The 19,977-nt window shown below is 36.0% G+C and overlaps 1 protein-coding gene across 1 annotated transcript in view; it reads right to left on the reverse strand.

Annotated features, from left to right (window-relative positions):
* Window positions 1-17,275: 17,275 nt before the first annotated feature.
* pcgf3 (polycomb group ring finger 3) overlaps window positions 17,276-19,977 on the reverse strand; it is a 37,736-nt gene continuing 35,034 nt past the window's right edge. The window contains exons 9-10 of the mRNA XM_081382256.1: window positions 18,138-18,218; window positions 17,276-17,628 (exon numbers count right to left, since the gene is read on the reverse strand). Coding sequence (XP_081238382.1) covers window positions 17,581-17,628; window positions 18,138-18,218 — 129 coding nt within the window. The 3' untranslated portion in view covers window positions 17,276-17,580. The remainder of the gene's footprint in view (window positions 17,629-18,137; window positions 18,219-19,977) is intronic.

Below are 19,977 nucleotides of genomic sequence, written 5' to 3' on the forward strand. Positions count from 1 at the left end.
GTCCAAATATTTTTCCATTTCACTTTGCGACGGAGGACTTCTGCACCACAACACAAATCTTATTTGATCACTAGCAAACTAATATTGCGGAGAATCTGTCTGTAAAGATCTGATTTGAGAAAAATAATCAGATTTGCCTACAATCTGAACTTAAATTAGCCTTAGAGTGCAAAACACACAAGTCATGTGAAAGACATTTGTAAAAATTTAATTTTTTAGTGAACTAAACCTTAAGTGCTATATATATGTCACTTAAAAGAGAGAGAAACAGTATAAGCAGGAAAAAAAAACTTGAAAAAACATTGGTGGAAAATGAATGGGAGAAACCAATGTTCAATATGACGATTATAGAAAAGGAAGACCCGCCTTTCAGCTGAAATAGCCTTATGGCAAAGGCATTGTATGTGCATTAGCTCAACCGACCTGAAAAATATAGTTTAGCTTGATTTGAGCTGGGATGAGGAAAATCTGTAGTAACTTTGTCAGATTTTTTGGAAATGTCTGTGCTTCCCCATTCAAGTAGATAGGAGCTGTAGTGGAATAGCTGGCTGGTGATATTACCATGATGGCTGCCAAGGGAACTGACTTGCTTCATTTCGTCTGAGTATGGAAGTAGTTCATCTTTGTGGATTAATCAAAATGTCCATGAAGTCTTTCCCAGAAAAATAACCTGATGGTAAATCAAGACCCAGCTGCAGCCTACCTCGATTTATTTTGCCGTAAAGCCTCTGCGCCTCAGCGTACGGCTTTAATAAACATGAACTCATGAAAGAGAACTGAGCACTTGGGCTCTTAATGAAATGTGTGCAAGTAACATCAAACAGAGGAGGAAAGCCCTTCCAATTCGAAGCGGGGGAGCAGACAACAGCCGCTGTGAGTTATTTTACTACGCTTCAGTAATGTGCAGGAACAATGGAAAGCAGTCAATGAAGACAAAGATTTTTCATCAAAATCAGAGTGCTGGACGGTCTGCGTTGACGTCATCTCAGCTGTGCTTGCAGGTTCCTCCTGTTCTCAATGATTGAGACAGTGACATTTTGCTCAGCTATAATTCACAGAAGTGGATTGTGAAAACACAAATCCTATAATGAGGTTAAAAACACTGTTTTAATCCATTTTAAACCCTTTTGGTTTTAATTAGTGGATTTGAGAATACTCTTAACCCTGAGGATTAAACTTTGGCACATAACTTGTCACGCATCGTTTGTGCTACTGACATGAATTATACCTCAAACCATGCATTTTGTTTAGAGGAGCTGTGCTATTACTTTTCAAAGCAATCTGGCTGACAATTTCTGTGTGGCAATGATTAAACAGACAAAAAAAAAAAAACTCTTAGACTTACATTGACGGGTGGATCTCAGCACTGAATGTCAGAGATTTCACACTGGAACTAGCAACGCCCTATCAACCACTTACTAAAAAACACTAAGAGCACTTCAGCAACCACATAGCAACAGTCTGGCATCCACACAGAACATCCTAGCACTGGGAAGCACAACCAAAATAAATAAATGCAAAAATCATGTTGTCACTCTCAAACACCGCATGCCATCCTAACTGAACAAAAATGCTCCTTAAAGGGGTCATATAATGCCATTTTTGTACAAGCTAATATGATTCTTTAGGGTCTAAATTAAAAGTTTGTAATATACTTTAATTAAAAATTCTCATTAGTATTGTAAGAAAACACTAATTTTACCTGGTCAAAAACAGCTCTGTTTTCAGCACGCCGTTTCAGTGCATGTGTCTTTAAATGATAATGAGCTTTGCTCACCCCGCCCCTCTGTTCTGTGTGGACACCGTTTCTAACACAATAACCACGCTTTGATCATTATAAACGTGGGATTATGAATTATATTGAGATCGTCGTACATAGAAAACATGATGTAATGTACCCTGAGTGTAAACCTTAGATGCATTCATTGTGAAGCGTGCAACAAGGTTTGCAAATTTCGCAAAGATTAATGTAAATACTAATATAAAGGTTAATAAAACATTACACTCACATCTTCTGGAGGTTCAGCAGGAACACGTTGGTACCGATCCGTTTTTTCTCGTTTGTAAAGCTGTCTGGTGTGAAATGATTCACGCAAACAGGAAAGTGCAGACGATCGTGGGGAATCCCCGTGAGGGAATCCCTGCGTCAATCCTTTGGGCATATCGCTTCAAAAACAAAACTCAGCCACTGCATCTTCAACGGCTCGGATTTAGGAACATCCAAATGACTGCTGTGTTCCTTATTACATGAACTGAACACCACAATCGCTTAGACGCCATTCTGCTCCAGCATATCAACAATGGCGGACTACTATGACGACAGCTGTCACAGCTCGCTCAGGGCGGGTCTTGTGTTGAAACACGGCTGTCACTCACAATAGCGGGAGGGGCGTACGATCTTATGACGTCACAATATCGAACGGCTTGATTTCAGAGAGGGTCAAACATATAAGGAGATTAAAACAAAACCACTGGATGGATTTTTATCATGATAGGATGGTTGTGTACAGGCACTGCCAACACACACTTCAGTACTATCAACTTGTAAAAGTGCATGTACCATTATATGACCCCTTTAAGAGATGCAAGATTTGATGGAGGCCAGACTCTCTCGCTTCTAAAACCTTTTAAACGGTTGATGATTTTGGAAGATAAATTTGCTGTTCTGTCAGTGTAAAGAGCACTGTGCATCCTCCATCTGTCAGTGATGCTGTACTCAGCATTCTATAATACACCACCCGAGTTTGGAAATAGAAATGTGTGCAGTAAACATAATGAAATGTGCATACGCATACGCCGCTTAGAATGTCTGGAAGACAAATTTCTCAAAATATGCAGCACTCAGTCAAAGTTATACAGCTGGGGTGACATTACCCACAATGCAATGCATCAATTTGCATGCAGACCTCAGATTCTTCTTTTTGAAAGTAGTGATAATCTAGAGAACTGTAAGCTGTGAGACAACAATTATAACTTTGAAATTGACCAAACAGCAAATTGGCACCACTATAACTTTGAATCATTTGTTTATATTGAATACTAGCATCCATTTTACAACAAGATGTCAGTATGATAATGCAGCAAGCGTTTGTCTAAAACAGGGATGGGCAACTTCGGTCCTGGAGGGCCACTGTCCTACAGAGTTAGACCCTGAAAAAAAATCACCTGCCTGTAACTTTCTAGTAATCCTGAGGAGCTCGATTAGCTTGTTCAGGTGTGTTTGTTTAGGGTTGGAGCTAAACTCTGTAGGACAGTGGCCCTTCAGGACCGAAGTTGCCCATCCCTGGTCTAATAAGCTTTGTTAAGCGGTCACACTGATTTATAATCTTCTTGAAACATCTGATATCATAATTGCAGTTCCATGTTCCAGGCAGTTGAGTATGACGTGTGCGACGCGGGACGAGTCTGTGATCGCTCTGAGACCCTGGAGCAACTGTGCAACCTAATTATTCTAGGAAAGAGACGTTTCTGAAAGATCTCAGAGTTTCTGAAAGATCTCACACGTGTGCCACTGTCTCTCTTTAAAGGATGTATCATGGAAAACAGGACTTTCCTTTCCTAAAAGATATTCAGCAAGGACGCATTCAATTAATCAAAATTGACAACATTAACAGCAGTCCCATAGGCTATTGTTGAACTAACGTGGTTCAAATGAGAGGTGCGACCAGTTTCGGGGAAACATCCGTGACTAAAAAAGATGCATCGTACTATGATGGTGAGTTACGCCGTTGTAGGGGAAATACACCCTTAAAATTGATCTATTGCAGGTCCAAACACATAAAAAAAATGGCACAAAAAATAAATCAAGAAAATTTTACTTGGTCGATTACCTGTCAGTCAGATGGTCTCCTCCTGTCTAAGTGGACAGTTCTTGGCCAGAATAAATTGCAATGTGCACCAGACTTATTTATGAGACTAGAGAGAAAGTGGAAAATAGTCATGCTAAATTAAATGTTGACTTTTTGCAGCAAGAAACCTAGGCTAACATTAGAAGTAGACTTCAGGAGAAAAAAAAAATAATATTGCAAGAGACACAGAGAGTTTTGCATATCCTAAAGAATATGTTTAATAGCGGCAAAAAAAAGAACTAATAACGGCAGGCACAAAGACTTCAGCGCAGACTGTTTCTAATCACTCAGGTCCAACCACCTGCATTATTATTAGAGTTTCCTGTGTTCATCACAGATAAGAGTTACATGTGTGAAGCTCAGAATGAGAGAGAGAAGATAACAGACAAAGAGAGACAGAGACAAGAGAAGGGCAAGTGCAGAGTCAGCATAAAGCATTCATGCCTGAGCGGGCGCTTTCAACCTGTCACAATAATTCACTCTCTCTACCGGGGCGTCCCAACGCCGGTGAACTGGATGAAGCGCCGGCGTCTCTCCAACATCTCCACCATCAATCAGAAGATGGCGAATGTGCTATAAATGGCAAGCGGTCTGCTGTTCCCTCCTGCAGATTGAAGGATGTCTGCTATGCTGTTCTTTCTATTTACGCCCTGGTTTCTCAACATGTTGTGAGAGCAGAGCTGCAGGATCACAGCAGAGAATCAAAGGGAAAATCCCACAAGGACGGACAGGGTTTGAGGGGGGATTATTGAAAAAGGAAAGTGAGTTAACCCTCTATTGCAACGTGTTGCGTTAGGTTAACAAATACATTTTGCCTCATGATTCGTATAAGATGACAACATAATGGTTATTAATAGGATGGATGACTGTAAAAAATATTGAAAAGCTTTTTCTTGTTCACACTACATCTTGGCATTATAAAGTCTTTTTTTCTCTGGAGAACTGCCCTCATACAAGACATTTTTATTGATTTTTCATGCATCACGATTTTTTATTTGTTACCTATAAGCATTGTGCAACAATGGAATAAATACAGGGTGGGCCTTTTCTATGGATACACCGTAATAACATGGGAATGGTTGGTGATATTAAAGTCCTGTTTGTGGCACATTAGTATATGTCATGGTCACCAGCCATCTTGAGGAATTTGGGTTGCCCTCACATATACTAATGTGCCACAAACAGGACTTTAATATCACCAACCATTCCCATGTTATTACGGTGTATCCATATAAATGGCCCACCCTGTAGATATGCAACCACTGCAGTGAATATTACATGTATAAAAATTTGCTATTATTATATTTACCTTTTAAACTATTTAACATTTGAGAAAAAATGTAAAATGTAAATTTATTGTTAATCTCAGAGCCAATTCTATTAAATTCTATATTCCACTAGTGTAAAGTTTACAATTTACAGTATTCTGACATCAGTACAATTGGCTCAAATTCATTCCAAATCTTTAAATTAATAAATACCTGAAAAAAAAAAAATCTTTAAACATTGCTTTTGTCAATTTTGTCAGTGACCACCAGTGCTGATAAGTAACTGCATGTAATCTGGATTATGTTATCGGATTACAAAAATGATATACTTGTAATTAGATAATATTACATTTTAAAATACTCATAATCAGACTTTAACACACAATAATGTTAACCCACACGTTGCTGAGAACCGAAAACTACAAACTGAAACACAGGAACTTAAATATAAGGAGCAAACAAAGGTATTGTGTTTTTATTTTGTAATTAAAAATTATTGCATTATTGTGCGATGTTTTAAAGGTAAGAACAAGTCCAGTGTGTGTCCGTTTTTGGTTAGAAGCATCGCATCTACACTGTTATTCCAAACTTGGATCATAATTTGGTCTCATTGCTAATTGTTACACTAAGTTCACCTTTGCATATAGGTCACATTTTAACACCAGACAATCTGCATATTTAAAATACGGGTCTATAATCTACATCTATAAATAGTCTGCTGAAATTTGTTAAAAATATAAGATCCAGTATACATAGAAATACAGATTTTTTTTCAGGTTGAGGATGGCAGGACTACAAAAGCAGGAAGAGTGTGAAAAAAGAAGTTGAGGAAGAGTATGAATATTACCATGTGCACAAAATGTGGTGGCAAGATCTTTGTTGCACCAAATTTGCAGCAAAGAAGGTGTATTGAATGAATCCTTTCACTGCCACAGCTTTAGGGTTCACACTCAAAGCCAACAGGAAAGGAACCTATAAAAAGAGACATATTTCTTGTCAAGGCTTCTTTCATAGAGAGGAGAAAGCCCATATTTTGAATCAGCACTCTATTGACTGTCATTTCGGAAGCATACAGAAGCAACAAAACAAGCTGAATGATATAATCTACAAAGGTCCTGGATTTAAAGCAAGAAATGTGAGAATTTCCACATCCAGCTGCAAATATATGAATGGATGCATGATGGATAAATACTGTCAGCAAAGAGTCAGTTTCATCATGAAATTATTAAACCAGATTGTGATGTTGCAGTAGAAATGCTATTTGTCTTTGCTGCTGACTCTACCCGTGATTTACTCGAGAGAAAATAGGGCAGTTGCTTTTTAGAGCGATGATTTGATCAGAATCTTAGAAATGCCACAGGGTATAAAAAAAAAAAAAAAAAAAAAAAAAAAACTATTCTTTGCTGCTGTGGAAAATAGTGAAGCCTGGAAAACATCCTAAAGAAACATCTGATGACCTGAATTTATAAATGGACATATATGGTGCTTTGCAAGAGTTCCTGACATTGGCATTACATGAAATAAAGGTTCTGGTTGACAGAGAAATAGCCCGAGAACAGAGGTCTTCATCATCTCTGACAGAATTGAGGAAGGTGTTTTAGCAGAGGAACAGCTGCGGCAAATTGCTTTAAAACTAAAGGTGGGTCACCAGATGGGGTCACAAACGGAGAGATCAATAAAGAGTTGAGAAATCAATAGCAGCATACACAAGAACAGAGTCTTAGCGCTGATGTCTTCTCTAACCGAGGTCCCTCTTAAAAGACTGGCCTGGAAAAGATTACAAACCTGAAAGTGAAAGGATTGGTAACCCTTCCGAAAGGATTGATTCGCAAGAACAAAAGATTCAAGCCACTCTGTCAGAGCAATTTGTTGATTGCAGTCAATGTTCAGTTGAGTCAAATCATTGATTCTTAACCATGCCAATAAATTAAAGAGCTCAAACCTTAAACATAATCAGAGCCTTTTAAATGAAGCCTCAGGTCCTAGGTTTTTATGGTAAATAGAAACATGCATTTTCCTGAAAGTCGCCTCAAGGACAAACATTTCAGGATGATTAATGGAGGACAGCTCTGCTGTCCGCTGAGGAGGAGATCCCATCGGAAATCCATCCGCGGCGAGGAGACTGGTCAATGCTTGTCCGAGGCAGCCCTGAAAAAGTTTCCCGATGGGTCTTATCTATCCCGTGCCACACCGCATAGGAGCTTTATAAAGCGCAACAATGACTGCACACTTTATCAGCGGCCTTGGAAGTATTTTTCCCTTTCATTGTCTGAACATGCATTTTGGAAAACGATAGCACAGCAAAAAAGTATGCATTGTGAAAGATGACACAGAATCTGCAACAGTAATAAAAAAAACTTACAACATATGAGAAATATATTCCAAAATAATAATATGAAATAATTAAAATGATCTAATACAAATCTGAAGTAGCTAAGAAATTAAATATAACATATAAATATAACTTATTATAATATAATAATTTTCTAAACCGCTTCTACTAACATTACATTTCTTACATTACATTATTATAATATTATATTAATTTATGGATTTGTAAGTTTACTGTAATATAGGTACAAGTGGGTTGAAGGATTGATGATATATAATTAACATAATTCATCCATTTTCCAAACTGCTTCTAATATTATATTATATTATACATTACATTATATTTTATGCATTTTCTATTTTCTATGCATTTTATAATAACATTATAATATAGCATTATGATGTGATATATGAGATATGATATATATGAGAAATGATATAGGAGATGAGATATAATATGATATATGAGATATGATATATGAGATATGAGAAATGAGATATGAGAAATGATATGAGATGATATATGATATATGAGATATGATATGAGAAATGAGATATGATATATATGAGAAATGACATATGATATGATATATGAGATGATATATGATATGAGATATGATATATATGAGAAATGATATATGATATATGAGATGATATATGATATGAGATATGATATATATGAGAAATGATATATGATATGATATATGATATGAGATGATATATGATATGATATATGATATATGAGATATGATATATATATGAAAAATTATATATATGATATGATATATGACATGATATGAGATGATATATGATATATGAGATGATATGAGATATGAGATCATTTCCAAACTGCTTAATTAATAAATATCAACACGTCACTGTTTATTTACATATAAAATGTGTTACAGCAAAAGGTTATTTGCGATGCACATGCAATTGATTTAAATTTTAATAAACTAAATACATAAAATATGAAATCTCTCTTGTTCTTATCGCTTGCATTGCAATGATTACACCTCCCATAATGCAATGTGTAGTGTAGTGCAATGCATTGGTTAACACCTCAACTGTAAAAGCACAATCTTTGACTTGTGGATCTCGCTTCAGGATTGTGGGAAATGAAAATGTCCTTGGGAATTCTATAATTAAACACAAAGTAAATGCTATTTTTCTTCCCTGAACCTATAAGATTAACAGAACTTATGCTGGAGTCTGGACACACATTTACAACATCTGCTAAAACACATTATGATAAGGTAGCACTATAGCAAGCATTATTTGACTACAGCAAGCATAATTTCTGATGACACAGGTGCAATCTTAGGCCTAACGCCCAAGCAGAATGCATATTACTGGATACTAGCAAGGAAGAGAAAATCTGACTGAACAAGTTGCTCATGGCAACCAGTTGAAGCAGAAGCTAAAGAAACCTACTGAAGGGAAAAAACACATACTGAGCAAGAGATGCAACAGTCCATTACTTTTAGTAAACACATCATGTTTATGCATAATACAGAATATACTGCACAATTACTCATGCAATCAACTGCTTAGCATCACAGCCAGGCTTATAATGGCTTATAAAAAATAAAAACAATGAAAAGTGACTTTAGCAAAGCAGAAGGATTTGTTTGAATTAAACAATGTGTATTACAAAAAGCTTATGAAACTTAACACAAAAGAAATGCTGTACTTCTGACCAATAAGAACAACCTATTCTAGAATGATTGTGTCACTTTCTGTACTTACACACAATAAAAATGCAAAAGCAAAGTTTCCCTAGAGACTCCAAACAAGTTTCTCTCAGCTAATTGACAATCCAACGAATTTAAAAAGGGTAATTTTACCCAAGCATTTTGGTTCACTTATTAGGCTATTTCTCATGGGCCTGATTACCCTTCGGCTTTGTCAATGTTTTTTTTTTTTTTTTTTTTTTTGGTAATTATGAGGAACTAAATTTCTCAACAAGGGGAACCCGAAGTGATTTACGCAGCCTTTAGCCATTTATTGCTGCAACAGCCAAATTACCATGCAAAGTCCATGCAAAGAATTTTCAAACTAACTGAGGCTCATTCTCATCCTAATTTGTTATTGAATATTCTATGCAAATAGTTGAATTACTTCCAATTTCTCTGAACTCCAGCAAACAATGCACAGGCTTTAGCAGACCGATACATCATCATGAATACATAATCGCTCTGACTTTAACAGGTGACTGACTGTAAAATTTAATTTCACAAATAACACATATTTAAGATTTAAAGTAGAAAGACTGAAATAGAATTTTCATCTAAAACACTAAAATAACCATTGCTTTATGTACAACTTTCAAATTTACGTTTTCAAGCATAAATTAACATTAGTTAATATATTTTTATAAATGAAACTTATTTTATAAATGTTGTAAAAATAGTTTATTATTTCTAGCTCATGATATGTATGAACTAACTGAACGTGTTACAAAGTCAACAATAATTTCAGCCATTTTCCATCGATTTCCTCTTTGAAGATATTTAACAAGCTTTATCCCATTTCTTGAGCTTGCACCCTCAAACCAAAAAAGCCAAGCTCTGGCACCATGATGACTGACAATTTAAAGTTAACATGACAACCTTCACAACCCATTTTACTTCTGTATCCTGATGCATTTCCAAGTGAAAATAAAAGAGATTACTGACATCCAAGGAGCATGCCTAGAGAAAGCTACTATAATATAATGAAATTTGAGCAATTTACAGTACATGCTGGCATTTTTTACTTTGGAATAATGTGGACTGACTAACAATAAGACCAGGAACATGTATCTTGTTGACTCTTTCTGAGTTTTGCAAAATATGTCACATTTTTGCAAGAACAACAGATCAAATCACAGATAGCTAACGACAGATTTTGATTTTTAGGTATTAATGTACAGCAACTTAATTTTGCATAGATGAAAGTGGGTCACTTTGCCTTGAATTCAAATAAAGCAAGATAAATGAGCAACACCCCCCATTCCTGATACTTCATTAGATTGCGGCTTTTCAAACGGTCAGAAGTGAAATGAGAAGGAATGAGGACAGTCCAGGCTCATTACCTCCAAATCCTTGGTGCTCCTTTCTGTTCGTGCCGTGCATCTAAAGGCAGTGCGGTTGGTCTCGTTACAGTTCCTTTAACACGGCAAAAGGGCTTCATTTCAATGAGTGTTCACTTGGAAATTTACAGACAAAGAGAAAGGAAAAGACGTTATTCTTGGCACGCCTTTGGGATTTCTAAATGTTGTTTATACCCTTTGTTGCTTTAATTCAGAACAGCTTTATGCCTTAGAACCGAAGCCAAACCCACAGGATGTTGACCTGGAACCTGAATTCAAAATATGAAGGAATTTATTTACTGGATTAAAAAAAAAAATTCAACAGCAGAGGAATTTCATTAGTTTTGTGACAAAACAAAAAGTTCTATCATTAATTTGACTAATTATGCCAATCTTTTCCTTAATTTGTAGAGTACATATTTTATCACAAGACTTCAGGATAAATTACAGCCTTCTATTAAAGGCCATAAAATGACAGCTAATTTATTAGAAATAAGTATAAATATGTATATATACACACAGATGACATAAATCAATGCAAATTTCTGGCATTTCAAACATTAATCATTAATATACCATGTAATGTTTCTGGAAATATGTCATGAATGGATTGGTTTTTTTAGGTATTTCATACAAAAAATGAATTACACACTAAAAATTTTAATACACACTTAAAGGGATAGTTCAACCAAAAATACAAATTCTGTCATCATTTACTCACCCTCAAGTTGTTCCAAACCTGTATGAATTTCTTTCCTCTGCTGGACACAAAAGATATTTTGAAGAATGTCGGAAACCAGACAGTTGATGGACCCCATTGACTCCCAAAAAAATACTATGGAAGTCAATGGAGCCCATTAACTGTTTGGTGTCCGGCATTCTTCCCGAACTATCCCTTTAACAATAAATTCACATAACAGCTGCAAGAAGTAGAATCAAAATACAAATTGCAATTCTGCATCCTGTTAACTATCTCAATTCAAATTCTTGAATTTAACTGAAATTTAAAAGGTATTCTCAATTAAATTCTCAAAAGCGAACAACCCTGATATTCATAAGCATGAAAGCGATATAAGGGTAGAAAAGTTCAAATGAATGAGAGAAACCATAACAACCCAGCTTTAAAATCTGTTATTTAAATGTAACATTGGCAAACAGGTTCAGATGACTGTCTTTTGCCATTTATACACAGTACAAAGGATGTTGACTTGCATGATACATGCCTGGGAATGTTAAGCTCCTTAAAGGGGACTTTGCATGTGATCTAATTCTAATTTAAAGTAGTCTGATCTTTGATGTTGGAAGCAGAAGACAGCAAAAGACACACTTCTTTTTAAGGCATTTATTCATGAAAACACACTTTCAAAATTTCAACAAAAGCTTCCATAAAATTGTAAGAAACTCCAGCCCAGTTTAAACAAAACTCCTTTGTGTGACTATGGAAACCATGTGCAATAAATAATCATTATGCCAGAAAAAAAACAAAGACAAGGGAAAAGACACCATTAAATGTCAATATTTCACCACTAAAAGAAATGTTAGAGCCGTTACAAAAAGAAAAAGAAAACTGTGAGGAAAACAATGTGCGATGTATGGAACATTAGTGTGAATTGAGCCAAGCAGGCACCCGTAGAATCAGAGGGACGAGAACTGTATGGACTCTATCTGTGACCTGAGCACCTAACGAACAGATATAAATTGAATGAAGCTTCCAGAGCTGAAACCAAGAACCATCTGAGAGACATATATTGCACATTTTTTCCTTGGAAACATAACGGTCGTTCCACACGACCCAATCCGAATGCTTTTTCCCAGTCCGACCACTACCTTAAATTGAAGTTACAGCTTGTTTTATACACAAAGCGCATACATGGATAAGACTATATGCTGAATGACAGAGAAGGAAAAAGGGTTATAATGCTTAAGTGATACTATTTTATCATGTTCGAGTCCTTTATATATCAATCAAAGCATGTACAGATGAAGATATCGAACTCGACAAATCTTGATTTGCGGCAAATCTCGACACGTTTTATATTTCATATCACTGCAGGACAAAAATCTTTACAGTATAAATAAATAACATTTAGCATGGGGAAATAGTTCAGACAGAGGAGTGTGATAAATATAAATGGCTCAGTTGAAGGTGCCACTGTGAAGGTTGGTTTCTTCAAATCTACAACAATCCAAATGCACAAACACACAGTGAAACCGGTTGCCCAACAGAACCCTAAGATGTTGCAATGCTTTTAACTGGCAGCAAACACTACACACAGTGAAATATCTGGCATCCACTGGCCAATCATTTCAGGCTCACAATCATTGCAACCCAAAACTGACCGATCACAGTAGCCCCTTAATCAATCCAACCCTAGAAAAGCTGCCCGCTGAAAACCTATTAGGGCGGGATTGTGGTTTCTCTGTGTGTCGGCCTCATAGTCTGATTTTACAGACTTTCAGGCATTAGCACAGAGTGCTCTTTAAACACACTGCTCTCGTGAGAATACAATCACGGCTGACGACTCAGAGGAAAGACAATCCTGACTCGAGAGAGTGACTGGACGGAAATGATATACAGAATGAGAAATAAACCCAAATGGTGCCCTTTAAGGGCCGCTGTAAGCTTTTCAAAAGACAATAAATAAGAAGTGCTTTCCAGCGCAGCTGAAATCTTGCATGTAGTACTTTTGATTGAAATGTTTTCTGTTGTTAAAATCTGGAAAGAGGTGAATCGTGAACATGAAAAAAAAGAAAAAAAAAAAAAAGAAATTGTCCAGGTCAAATTTCACCCCAAAATCAAAAGGGGAAAAAATACAAAATTATATTTTACATATTTTTTACAGACAACGAACCCTATTCTCAGAGAACCATTATTATGACAATTAAGTCAAACCAGTCTCCAAAGTAAAAGCACATTATCCTCCTATTGTCATTACCGTAATGCAAAAAATTCTCTCTCATTACTGTAATGTGAAAAAATTATTACATCAATGCAAATTAAATGTGAATTATATATCTATGATATAGATATATATATACATATACATATACATGTAGACTTCAAATGCAAAAAAATCTCTACGGCTGTCTGACATTTTTCTTTTAAATAAGCATTTTTATGTTTTTAATTTTACTCTTATCTGTGCCATTTTTGAATATAAGCCATTTCAATAATTAAATAATAACCTTGTCATTACCATTAAAGTGAAATTACTGAACCTAAACGTAGGAGCCTGATAAAAATGCTCATTTAAAAGAAAAATGTCAGATTGACTTAGAGGTTTTTGCATCAGAAGTCTTCATATATAAATATATAATTTTTCACACATTACTGTAATGAGAGAGAAATGTTTACATTACGGTAATGACAACAAGAGGAAAATATGCTTTACTGTCATTAAAAAAAGATCACAAACGCCTTTATACAATAGCAAAATATAATTTTTTTCTCTTTTTTTGCATTTTGGGGTGAAATATATGACGCAAATACTATGTTACAGATAATATCCTGAGATTCACCCAAGGATCATCCTCTGACATCATTTCCACATCTCCAGATTTGTAGTTCAGTTCACAGAGCACCATTGTCACAGAGCCACACGCTGACAAAAAGCCAGCAAACGGAAATGATAAGAAGACCGGCCTCCAGTCTTGGCAACTTCATTCTGGACACAGTCCACAGCTTCTAACGCAGTAAAGCAGGTCTCTAGTAAGCTTCTCACAGCCTGCCTGTCAAGTGAAGTAGCGCTGATGTCTCAATGCAAACCTGATAACATGGCTTTAGCATCGATCTATCCCAATACTGCGGAGTATAGCGATTCCACACCTCTCGTGCACAATAAAGCCCTGGGAGAGTGAAACTTTGTGGAGATTTAAACAATACTAGAGTGAAAAACCCTGTCTTCCAAGTTGCCTTTATCGCTTGTGTCAAAACATGAAGCAACATCATAGAGATTTGTAATAAAGGTTTAACAATACAGACTAGTGCCAGAACAAGTTGCTATGTTCAAATCATGGGATGATCGAGCGAAGCTGTAGAAGTGATGCACGACAGGACTTTACTGTAAATGCCAGTGTACTTTGAAACAGAAGATGAGAAAGATGGTGTTAGTTTGCTATTTGAGACTGATTTCCTCTGACAGCAGTGAATGAAATTTCATGAATACAACAAACAACTTCCCTCTAAAACAGGCTGTAAAAACAAGTTTTACAAGACCCGAAAGCACCAACATGTCAAAAAAGAAAGAAAAGTACAGGTATTTTAAGACTCGCCCCCGGTCTGCACCATGTTTAGTTCGGTGTTATTTTTAAAAGGTACAAAACATTAGCACCATTTATTGGCTCAAATGGGAGAAACACCAGTGAACACCAGCCTTCACCATGGCAATGACCCCAAAGGAAAAACCCTCCCAGCCTTAGACACGCGCACCCAATGCTGGAGGAAAATGAAAATCAGAAACGCATTAAAAATAACAGTAAAATTATGCATTTGTTGCTTTTTCACCAGTCTGTGAGGAATAAACCAGCAGTCTGTGTTTGGAACACTAGCCATTAAAATGTTTGCGTCAAATGGCTGATACATACAAGAACGCAATATTTAAATCATCATGACAGAATCCTCTTTATAAGAGCATATTGGTGATGCAAAAAAAGTAAAACAATATGCAGCTTTAAAAAAAATGTGAAGCTGAAGACAATATGCATACTGAAATAATTCACATTACAAGACACTGTGAAAAAAGACTCGCGGGCAGATGAACCATTGTTTCAATGCAAGACTTCAGTATTGAATATATAAAATATTAGTATTTGTGGAATTACTTAATGATGAGGTCCAGAAAGATTTGGTCAAGCTGGTTTGGCATTTACCCGTGTAAAAGTTGACCGCTGTAGTAGATGACGCACGTCTTTTCGTTGATTCAAAGTAAAAACAGATTTTCTAAGTAAATGTTTGGATATAAAAAAGTCAATTTACCCTTTAAGAAATGTTTCAAATACATTTATGTTAGAAATCTGATAAGAGCCCTTTGATGTTTGATCAACTAGATACACTTTGTCGACCAACATCCACAATGGTACGCAATTCGTCAAGGGCTTGCAAAAAAAATAAAATAAACGATCGATTTTAACAATCTTCACTAACCGACAAATCATAAATATCGCTTAAACTCTGATTTCAATTCGCCATTTTCCTCTGTATTAAATCAGTTAAGGTCAAACGCTGTTCGTATTCTGCCATTTGTACAGCTTGCCATCCAGAATAGAGTGAAGTCAGGAGGGTATATGAAGCCTTTGGCACTAAGACAGCAATAAAACAAATAGCTGTACAATACATATGGACGGTTACTTGTGGGTTACATTCGTACTTCGGAGGATTGGAGAGGACTGAATGTTTCATCTTTTTAGTCTCAATCAAAAGGTGATGCATTGCATATATGACATTGACGCTGAGGGATTATATCACAGGACATACATGTACTATATGAGGGGCAGGTTGGCTATTTTTGAATTTAAGTTAAAGATATTAACATATTAAGGAGTCATCCTTACAAATCTTTAAGGATTCTATGGGATGTTCAAATGATTAAAAACACCATTCCTGTCCTGAAATCGCTTTTAAATCACTGCTGCATTAAATTAGACACTTAAACGTCCTCCTAAATTTAAAGAGGACCAAAATATAAGCTTTTTGCATCACGAAAAGTCTGCACCACTGAAAAGAGATGTACTGATGGTGAATCCATTGAAACCGGTCGAATTGCTTGGGTCATAATTTACCTCAAAATCAAGTGAAAAAATAAGGGGGAGAAAAACAAAATATATAGCTCTTGTTAAATAATCTTCATAATTATTATTGGAATTAATTTAGGAAATTATTAAAGAAAATATAGTGTTTTTATGACCATTAAAATGTTTTGCATCATCACATTTTTTCCATAACAATTAGACATATTCTCTGAAATGACGCATTACTGTAATACCGTAATACAAAAAAGTGACATTTACATTTTATTTATACATCACAGATGTATAAATGTAAATGTATAAAAAAAAAAGGTGCATTACAGTAATGACTGAATTTGGAATTGTCATGAATTGTCATGAAAATAAAGTCAAAATACAAAAACAAAATCTTAATGGTCCCAAAACCAAGCGTCATTTTCTTTTTCCCATTTCATTTTGGGGTGAGAATATTTTGAGAGATTCACCCAATTCGGAATCTGGCTTGAATTCAGCTGAACATTTACGTCGTTTCCATGTTAGCCACATAAACGTGGGCCAAAATATAGCACTTTTGGAAAACCACTCTTATTTGTCTAGCCTTTAGTCTTTCACACATACTTTCAATACATCTTTCATCCCTTCTCTCCATCAACAACTTTTATATACAATATTGGTAAATAGAACATAAATACTACACATAAATTTGCTTATTCACAATTCCACTCGTAGCGGCGCCGGAAAGTAAAGAAAGAAACCGCTCTGAGATAATACACTCATATAAACTGCTTTATATAAGTATAGAAAGGCTCTGCGCTCCCGAGAAGTGTTGGGTAAGACCTGAGAGAGAGCGGTCAGTTTGAAACGCCTCCTCTCTTCTGGTTAGCAGTGTAAAAGTTGACACTTCCAAGGAGGACGGCAGACACCGAGCACCATCTTTTTGCCCATAATTGAGGTGGGAACAAAGTCCAATGGTACAAAAAATGTTAAACCTTTTCTTATGACCTTTTTTTTTGTCTTTTTTCTTTTGTTTTAATAGTGTAAACAGCGCACCAATAGGGTCTTGGTTCCACTTCTCTCATCTATACAAAAGTATAAATATATGCTTTCTCTCAATTTTTCACATATATAGGACATATAGCGGACAAACAGACAGAGAAAAGCGGTTGTTCCCGTAAGTCGCCAGTGTCGCAGTGGCTGTGCTGGTTTTGTTGTTTGCTGGCTCGTGTGTCTGTGTTGACGGGCGTTTGTTTGGTGTGGGCGTTGATGGTCTCTGCATATATAGCACGTAGCACAGTCCTCAGCCACTGGGCCAAAACAACCAAGCGTTTTTGTCCAACTACAGCAGATCCATTTTGGGTCTGTAATGAAGGAGGAGGGGGGATTTCTGGAACGCACACAAAACACACATGCATTCGTGTGACTGAAAGTCATAGAGCCACTAGAACGGAAACAAAGGCACAGAAAGTCAAGTGCTTCTATCGTTTTTGAAATGGCATTTCAGAGGAGGAGGATTAGATATGCAATCTTTCAAAAAAAAGAATAACTTGCTCTGTGCATCAAAATGTCAATTTCTGACTTGCTATTGAACATTGTTTACGATGGATAAATATAAAAAACAGATACATATAATGATTGTAATAATACTATAAAAAATTATATATATATAAAATGACTTTAGTATACTACTTATAATTATAATAAACATAAAATACTGGTCATGACAACACAAAAACAATTTCATATTTAATCTTTACATACTGTATATGATTATGAATTCATTCAAATTATCCATGCATGCATGCACGTGACATGCACATCAGGACGGCAAACGGGAAGGCTAAAGCCGGTTAATCTAAAACAAGCATGCATGCACACAAATTTATCATTAATTACCTTAAATCTCCATCTTGTTACCACAACAAATTTCAAAGTATGATCCTTGCCCAAGATTTCTTCATTGCATAAGATGTCCAGCTAAAAATAAGCACACAAATGTAGCAAACAAAGTTGATGATTTCCATTACCGGACCATTACATATAATTACATTACATATTTTACATTACATTACATACAATATTTCAAAATACTACAAATGGATCAGGATGGTCAAATAATCTGCTGCTGGATGACTAGTTAGCCATTAGGGTTGGGAATAGAAAATCGATTCTAATTCTGGAATCAGATACTTGTTATAAAATTTAGATTCCGCTTATAAATATATTGGACTATATATTGGATGATATCCGTGCATTCGGTCTTAAAGTGACAGCAGCCCAATAAATCTGCTGCAGTCTGTGTCATTAATGTTAATCAAAGAACAAAAGAAAAAGAAAAATCACTCACTTATCTTGACTGCATGACTTTTCTAACTTTAAAAAACATAAATCTATATTTTATTTATAAAAAGAAAACTATGTTACTTTACATTTGATTTCAATTTCTAAACTTTGTTCAGTTGTATTTATTTGTGCTATTCCTAATTTGCTTATTTGTTCTTATTGTATTGTTGACTGTATACTTGACTATTGACTGTATACTTGACTATTGACTGAATATACTACCGGTATATGTCTTTAATTACGTTTGAAATTTATATGAGTTAATCTCGTTTATTAGTAAGTTGTTCTCAGGCTGCTGATTGACCAAACTAGGAATCAATAACAATCTGAATCAGAATCGCTAAAATTCAAACGATACCCAACACTAATGGCCATCCAGACCCATCCCTGGTATTTACCTAGATTATTTTTAAGCTTTAATATATTTAGCAACTTGAAACGTTTTAGCATGCTTACAAATTCAGTGTAAAAAGTAAAACGCTAAGTTTTATCTTTGAAATGATGCCCAGCACCACCATTTCAGCAATACAATTTAATTTACCACCTTTTGGTAATTACTGTCAGACTCAAATGTTTCATGGCACGAGTGTCGTGGGTAATATGAAAGAAATAAGATAGTACAGCTACGTAGGACATCATTTGCCTGTTGCAATGCTCAAATATACAGCTTATCAGCCATCATACAAACATTTGACCACAGAATGTCGCAATCGACCAAACAGAATAACTATCCCAGAGAACCGCATAATCAATTGTGTACGAACGTCTCTTGGGACAGGTGGGATTTTATGGTGCTTTACAGAAGAGTGAGTGCTTTGTGCTGTCAAAATATTCGTTCCACCTGTTATTCAAGCCAAAACAAAAGGACACAAAACCTTTAAAAGCAGCCATAACCGCCCAGAGGATTGTGTGTACCGCAGTATAAGAGATGCCGCTCTCGCTGGAATAGCATGCAGTGAAACATCAGTGCCGGTGTCTGTGTGTTTTGGCTCGCTGTGAGTCGAACGAGAGCAGCACGACCACAGCAACACCTGCTGGAGGCCGTGAGCTCTCTGCACTATTCTCAGTTTAAAGTCATCGTGAGTATCTAGGATCCGAACCAAAGATGTTCAGAGAGGTGGCGTGACACAATGAAACTTTTGAAGCTTATTAGAATTTAGTTCTTCAAAGGTTTTGCTTTCCTCTTGCACTTCAAAGTAGAGCTGTACACAAACTGCTGCCATTTCGGAGTCATATTTCTTATCTGGCTCTGAGATGTATTGTGCCACTGGCAGCTATAACTCTCGATACTCGCGGAGAACAACAGGCATTTGGCAGTATTATTGCGGGAGAAAGTTTTTGACGGATGTGTGTGGTGGAAAAGCCCACACATTTCTCACACAAAGGAGGGGAA

Source organism: Scardinius erythrophthalmus, assembly GCF_964197995.2.
Source record: "Scardinius erythrophthalmus genome assembly, chromosome: 13".
In the NCBI taxonomy this organism is placed as follows: Eukaryota; Metazoa; Chordata; class Actinopteri; order Cypriniformes; family Leuciscidae; genus Scardinius; species Scardinius erythrophthalmus.